This window comes from Octopus bimaculoides, chromosome 3, assembly GCF_001194135.2.
Source record: "Octopus bimaculoides isolate UCB-OBI-ISO-001 chromosome 3, ASM119413v2, whole genome shotgun sequence".
NCBI lineage: Eukaryota > Metazoa > Mollusca > Cephalopoda > Octopoda > Octopodidae > Octopus > Octopus bimaculoides.
The window spans coordinates 105,834,631-105,842,238 of NC_068983.1; the positions used below are offsets into that span (position 1 = coordinate 105,834,631).

The following is a 7,608-nucleotide window of genomic DNA, read 5'->3' on the forward strand; positions in this document are numbered from 1 at the left end:
ATGTGCTAATTAAACTAATTTTAAAAATTTCTAGTTGATCAGAGTTTTACTTCCAAGAGACAAAGAACTGGTTGAAATTAGATAAACAGTCTTTCAGATTATCTGAAAAATGTATTCATTGTATTTATTCAATGGATACCAACAGTACAAAAGAGACTGAAACAATAAAGATTTTTTTTCTTTTTGAAATGGCTTAGGATATTTTTTAAATGAAAAGTAGACATACTATAGGTGCAGGCATGGCTGTGTGGATAAGAAACTTGCTTTGCAGCTAAATGGTTTTAGGTTCAATCCGATTTTGTAGCACCTTGTGCAAGTGTCTTCTACTATAGCTCCAGGCTATAGTGACTTGTGAGTGAATTTGTTAGATGGAAACTGTAGAAGCCTGTCATATATATGTGTGTCTATGTGTCTCTGTATTTGTGTATGGCCTCCCTATCACTATTTGACAACTGGTGTTGGTTTGCTTATATCCTTGTAACTTAGCAGATTTGCCAAAAGAGACCAACAGACTTAAAAAGAATAAGTACTGGGGTCGAGTTGTTCAATTAAACCCTTCAATGTGGTGCCCCAGCATGGTCGCAGCCCAATGACTGAAACAAGTAAAAGATAAAATGTGATCAATTGAATGATCCCTATTATATTATTAACACGTTTTATCTATTTTCGATGTATGAAAGGCAGTGTGAAGCTTGGTGAAATCAAAACTCATAAATTAAAGGCACTGAGCTTGGTACCATAGAAATCTATGTCTCTTGCGTCAGTGTCATTAAGCCAACACTGATGATTTGAGGAATGAGAAGTAGCAGTGAGTCAACTAGTATGATGCTAGGCCTCAGATGTGATTATATCAATTCTGTTATTGAGCTATCCAACTCTTATCATCATCATCATTTAACGTCCGCTTTCCATGCTAGCATGGGTTGGACGATTTGACTGAGGACTGGTGAAACCAGATGGCTACACCAGGCTCCAATCTGATTTGGCAGAGTTTCTACAGCTGGATGCCCTTCCTAACGCCAACCACTCAGAGAGTGTAGTGGGTGCTTTTACGTGTCACCGGCACGAAGGCCAGTCAGGGGGTACTGGCAACAGCCACGCTCAAAATGGTGTATTTTATGTGCCACCTGCACCAGAGCCAGTCCAGGGGCACTGGCAACGATCTTGCTCGAAAGTCCTTACACGTGCCACGGGCACAAGTGCCAGAAAGGCGACGCTGTGCATAGGTGCCATCACAATTTCGCTTTCGCTTGCCCCAACAGGTCTTTGCAAGCAGAATTTCGTATCCAATGAAGGAGACGACGTTGGCATGGGTGCCAGTCATTGAATTTAGTTCGATTTCGATAAAAAAGCATCATTATCATCCTCCTTTAATGTCCACTTTTCATGCTGGCTTAAGTTGGATGGTTTGACCACAACTAGCAAGCAGGAGAGCTGCACCAGTTCCTGAATGGGAAGGAAAAATGTACATTGAAATAATGCGACTGATTTGAAATCACTAATCTTGAAATAATTATTACCTTGTCAGTCTATGTAATATACCATATATGAATGTATTTATTTCCACAGCTGCAATTTTTTCTCAACCAACGCTTAAATGAACTCCAAGAGCCTGTGAATACCCTGAGTATGAGTCAGTTTGAAAATGCATCACAGGATATCCTTCTGTCACCTCAAGAAATCTCTTCAATGATAAATCTAGTAAAAACAGCCTGGAACCTCTTTGCTTTAGAACACACAAAGCATTTATTGCAAATTAAACGATCTCCAAAGTAAGAACATGCCTTCGTTTTGTTGTTTCATTCTGTACATTCTATGCTAACATTCATCATCATCATCATACGTCCATTTTCCATGTTGACATGGGTTGGACATTTTATATATATATATATATATATATTACGGAGATGTACTTGCATAGCAAGTGACCTGATGCAGCACAGAATTTTGTCAGTGAACAGGTCGCAGTCTCAAAGCAACGAAAATATTTTGACAAATTAAATTTAAATGTTGAAGTGAATCTAATGGTCTTTGTGTGTTATTTCAAATGGCTTATAAACACCATCCACGCTGCAATTGTGTGTGTGTGTGTATATATATATGTATATATATATATACACATATTTAATCAAACTTTAATCTTGAAATTTGTATTTTTATCTCTGTTAGTTTCCTATAATTAGATGCTAAAACCATATATTAAGTTAGCTATCAACAAACATTTCACCTAAAAGGTATTTCTTTAGAATAAAATATTCATCATATTGCCTGAAAACTCTATCTGCTCTCAAGTGAAAAAGTAAATAGAGACAATTCGACATTTGATAGAGTTATCTACCTTATGTAAAATCGCCTGTTGTGATGTTATATAATAGGCTCTGCTTGAGATGCTGAGAAAAATTTGTGGATGGTGTAAATATCAGGACAATATTCTGTAGCTCTGTATGTCACAGAAACTTCAGCAAGGTAAAAATTATCTCAGAAATTCATTCAACAAAAATACAGTTATAATATCATATGTGTTTGTTGAATAAGAGTGTGGAGATAATGTGAAAATTGAAGGACATTGATAATCTTTGATTGGAAAAAAAAAAACAAGTCAGGAATGGTAGAATATGTATGGAGAAAATGTTTCTAGGTTTTAGAGAGTATCCTAAAAAATTTTGGTTACACGTCCCAGATATCATCTTCATCTGGTTATATCGGTGGAAGTTGTACAACCGTGAAATAGGAAGTATGTCTATTTTTAATCTTATTCACCTGTCATATAAATTAATTTCAAGTTTTGGCACAAGGCCGGCATTTTTGGGCATGGGAGCAAGTCAATTGCATCAACCCTGGTACTCAAAAAGGTATTTATTTTATCGATCCTGAAAGGATGAAAGGCAAAGTTGACATCTGTGGAATTTGAACTCAGAAATGAAGACAGATGAAATGCCGCTAAGCATTTCACCCAACTTGCTAATGATTCTTCCAGCTCACTGCCTTACATTCATATAAATTGGGATATAGATTGGATTATTACACCAATATTCCACCTCTTAGGCTCTTGTCACTTTTATTTGCTTAGTGTTTTTACTTCCTGCTCTACTTGATCTTTGAGGAGGCGCAATGGCCCAGTGGTTAGGGCAGCAGACTCGCGGTCATAGGATCGCGGTTTCGATTCCCAGACCGGGCGTTGTGAGTGTTTATTGAGTGAAAACACCTAAAGCTCCATGAGGCTCTGGCAGGGGATGGTGGCGAACCCTGCTGTACTCTTTCACCACAACTTTCTCTCACTCTTACTTCCTGTTTCTTTAGTGCCTGTAATTCAAAGGGTCAGCCTTGTCACACTGTGTCACGCTGAATATCCCCGAGAACTACGTTAAGGGTACACGTGTCTGTGGAGTGCTCAGCCACTGGCACGTTAATTTCACGAGCAGGCTGTTCCGTTGATCGGATCAACTGAAACCCTCGACGTCGTAAGCGACGGAGTGCCAACAACAAAACTTGATCTTTGATAGTGCCAGCTTATCCCTGTGTCAATCATTCTTCCAACAGTACTCATTAAATTTAGTCTAAGTTTATAAAAGTAACTGAGAAATAAATAATGTTTCATTATTTTTCAGGTATGTTGAAAGATTGGAAGAGAGTTTACGACAAAACCTGATTCTAGCAGATAAGATGGTCTTTCAAGAAAAGGAAATGGCAAGGAGAAGACAAGAAGCCCAAAGAGAAGAAGGAGAGCTACAACCAAAACTTGATGCCTTACGGAGTGAAACAAAAGAGCTTAAAAAACAGGTAAGGATCAAAAATATTAGTATACAGTTTATATATGCAGCTTGTATCATCTACATACATTACACAGGCATGGCTATTGGTAACAAAGTTTACTTCATAACCACATGTTTTAAGGTCTATCCCACTGTATGGCACCTTGAGTAAGTGTCTTCTACTATAGCCTCTTTGGACTGACCAATATTTTGGGAGTAAAAATTGGTAAATGGAAACTGTACTGAAACCTGTTATATGTGTGATGTGTGTGTATGTGTGTGTGTGTGTGTGTGTGTGTATTGCTATAGGAAGGGTTGATCTTGCAGAAAGCTATAGTGTCTGACTTCTTGGTTTGACCTGGACTAAGGATCTCTTTTGGAACAAATATGTTCAGCTTATTGCCATGTCACCTGCCAAGAAGGTTGGATCTTTTTTTCCATGCTCACAAATTTCTTATGCCTGAGAATAGCTTGAATCCCTATAAGGCCACTATTCAACCTTACATTGAATATTGGTGTCATTTTTGGGCTGATGTCTCCTCTAGTAACCTTAATAACTTGCTTGATCAAATTCAGAATTGTGTTGTTAACATGGTGAGTCCTCTTCTTTTTGCTAGGTTGGAGTCTTTGGCCCATCATCGAAATGTAGTGATGATGTTTCTCACCTGGTACCCTCTGTCAGGACCTTTAAACTTGTTACCTGCCTCTTTTTCCAGTCATATCATTTCTATATCAGGTTTCCTATTAAGCATAATTTCTTTAATTCTAATAGCTTCTTTCCTCCAACTGCTGTTCTCTGGAACTCACTACCAATGTTTTGTTTTCTTCAGCCCTATGATATTCATTTCTTTAAGCTTTCTATCGATCAACATTTTTTGAATATGTAGGCCTCTTCTTTTTTTTTTCTATATCTTTTGTTTGTTTTGTAGTCCCTTATGCTATTGTGACTGCAAGCCTTGTTTGGGACAAATTCATTAAAAAAAACAAAGAAAAAACACTCACATGCATGTATGTGTGTGTGCGTGTTCATTTTTGTCTGTCTTCATATGATACCATTTGGGTGGTGATGATGTTTGGCTGTTTCAGTATGTGAAGACAAGTCAAATAAAAGTGCCTAACTTGAAATATGGGTAAGATTAGCAACAGTAAGGATGTCCAGCCATAGGATACTGCTTCAATAATTCTTGTCCAACACATACCAGCTTGGAAAAACAAATGAACAAAGTTATTAAAACTCCAAAATTTACACCATATGTGAAAGTCAAAGATAAATTCAAGTTAATAAAATGAATAGCAGTTTCTGAACATATTCTTTTTGTTATGAAGATGAAAATAATTTTAGAGATGAGAGAAAATAATAAATGTGCTTTCTTTTCTTTTCAGATTGAAGGTGAAGTGTCCAAGAAATACAAAAACAGAGTTGTCAACATTATAGGAGAAATTAATGTTATTTGAGAATAACCAAAGCTGTTGTTATGATCATTGTTTTTCTGAGAAAGGATATTCTCTTAAATGACCAATTAAATATTATATTAACAACTTAGAATGATTCAAAGAGTTATTAATGATTTATGAATGAGATTAGTTATTATTTAATCCCGATTAAGTTGTGGAGGTGCAATGGCCCAGTGATTAGGGTTGCGGACTCGCGGTCATAGGATCGCGGTTTCGATTCCCAGACCGGGCATTGTGAGTGTTTATTGAGTGAAAACACCTAAAGCTCCACCAGGCTCTGGCAGGGGATGGTGGCGAACCTTGCTGTACTCTTTCACCACAACTTTCTCTCACTCTTTCTTCCTGTTTCTGTTGTGCCTGTAATTCAAAGGGTCAGCCTTGTCACATTGTGTCACGCTGAATATCCCCGAGAACTACGTTAAGGGTACATGTGTCTGTGGAGTGCTTAGCCACTTGCATGTTAATTTCACGAGCAGACTGTTCCGTTGATTGGATCAACTGGAACCCTCGACGTCGTAAGCGACGGAGTGCCAACAACAATCCCGATTAAGTAGTCTTTTAACCGAAAGTGTTCTATCAGTGACCATTCTGTCTGTTTTGCATCTCTACTTTGTCTAATATATCTTTCCATTTTTAAAATAGGTAAGAGGGGATTTGAGGGAGATTTAGTTGCTATTTCTTGCTGCCGAATGACTGCATAGTGAAAGTCTTTGTTGGCTCATCTGTAGATGAGGTGGTTTCCCTTCAGCACAATTTTTAGTTAACTTATTGGATATGGGAGGTATTGCTGGATTTTAAGTGCAAGCATAGCTTTGTTGATAAGAAGTTTGCTTTCCAACCATGTTGTTTCAGGTTGAGTCCCACTGCATTTCACCTTGGAAATTCAGGGTTGATAAAGTAAGGTACTCGTCTAGAGTAATGGATCAGCAGAATTGTAAGGGTGTTGGACAGGATGCCTTTTAGCATCTGAACTTTATTTTTTTATTATACTTTTCTCTTGGACAACATCAGTGACAAGGAGAGTTCAAGTGAGAATATGTATATGTGTGTATGTGTGTGCGTATATTTATATATATGTGTGTGTGTGTAACATGCACATACACACACACACACACACATCATCATCATCATCATCGTCGTCATTTAACGTTCCTTTTCCATGCTGGCATGGGTTGGACGGTTCAACTGGGGTCTGGGAAGCCAGGAGGCTGCACCAAACACCAATCTGATCTGGCAGTGTTTCAGATCAGATTGGAGCCTGGTGCAGCCTCCTAGCTTCCCAGACCCCAGTTGAACCTTCCAACGCATGCCAGCACGGAAAACGGACGTTAAACGATGATGATGATGATGTGTGTGTGTGTGTGTGTGTGTATGAATACACACACATATATATCTATCTGTCTATCTACCTATATCTATATATATCTATACACACGCACATACATGAAAATATCTGTAAGAAAAGTTGCTGATCAATATGAATTGGTTTTGGAAAACTTATTTCTGTGATACAACAAAAGATGATTTTTATTAAACTAGCAAAACCTTTAAAGGATAGTCACTAAAATACTGAGAGTTGGTCTTAGTCTGTGAGGAAATTAATCTCTAATCTTGCGCATAAAATTTTCTTGTGTTTTACTCAGTTTAGCTGCCTCACAATCAATGTAAAATATGAGCCAAAGAAAGAATGTGTGACCTGCTTAATATAGCAGATAAATCTCTCTTTCAGGTATATATCTTATACTGTATGAGAGGAAAAGCAGATTGAGTAGTGTAGTCTTTTTCTTTTGCTTTTGGTCAGGTTAGAGGAGCTATACTTATGACCTTTGCAACCTCTCCAAGACTGGTAAAACTGATGTGGTTTGCATTGCATTAAGACTGAATGTCTAAGTTTTGATGTCTTTAAGAAAATCATTGTCAAGAAGGGAATTACAGTTGATATTCTGGGAAGAAAAGACTAGAGGAAATGATTAGTGTAAGGCTAGAAGTGAGATATAGTAGAGGTAATGAGAAGCAAAGAGGGACTAAGCATAAGGACGGACTGGGAATCTAACCTGTTTAGAAGTAGGAGTCAAAACTCCAATAAACCACCATTAGCACTGAAAATATGACAGAGAGCAACAGTAATCGGGCAAACGGTTAAAGAATTAAAAACATACCATTATAGATAATGGTATGTTTTAATTCTTAACCATTCACCTGCTTATATATATATTACATATGTGGGAAATTCTGTCTATGGGTGGAATTGTTAGCTAACTCCTACATCGTTTTATCGATTTTGATGAAACTTGACACGTGAGTAGAACTCATGCCTGGAAACCTCATGGCATACTCAGATTGTTGAAAAAAAAAAAAATCGATAATGGGGCCCCTGGAAGGGATCCTTATATACAGGGTG

General features: G+C 37.6%; 1 protein-coding gene across 1 annotated transcript in view; it reads left to right on the plus strand.

Annotated features, from left to right (window-relative positions):
• LOC106880649 (CDK5 regulatory subunit-associated protein 3) overlaps nt 1-5,298 on the plus strand; it is a 32,579-nt gene extending 27,281 nt beyond the window's left edge. Inside the window, exons 13-15 of the mRNA XM_014930691.2 lie at nt 1,570-1,772; nt 3,609-3,780; nt 5,136-5,298. Of these exons, the coding sequence (XP_014786177.1) occupies nt 1,570-1,772; nt 3,609-3,780; nt 5,136-5,207 (447 nt within the window). The 3' untranslated portion in view covers nt 5,208-5,298. The remainder of the gene's footprint in view (nt 1-1,569; nt 1,773-3,608; nt 3,781-5,135) is intronic.
• The last annotated feature ends 2,310 nt before the right edge of the window (nt 5,299-7,608 follow it).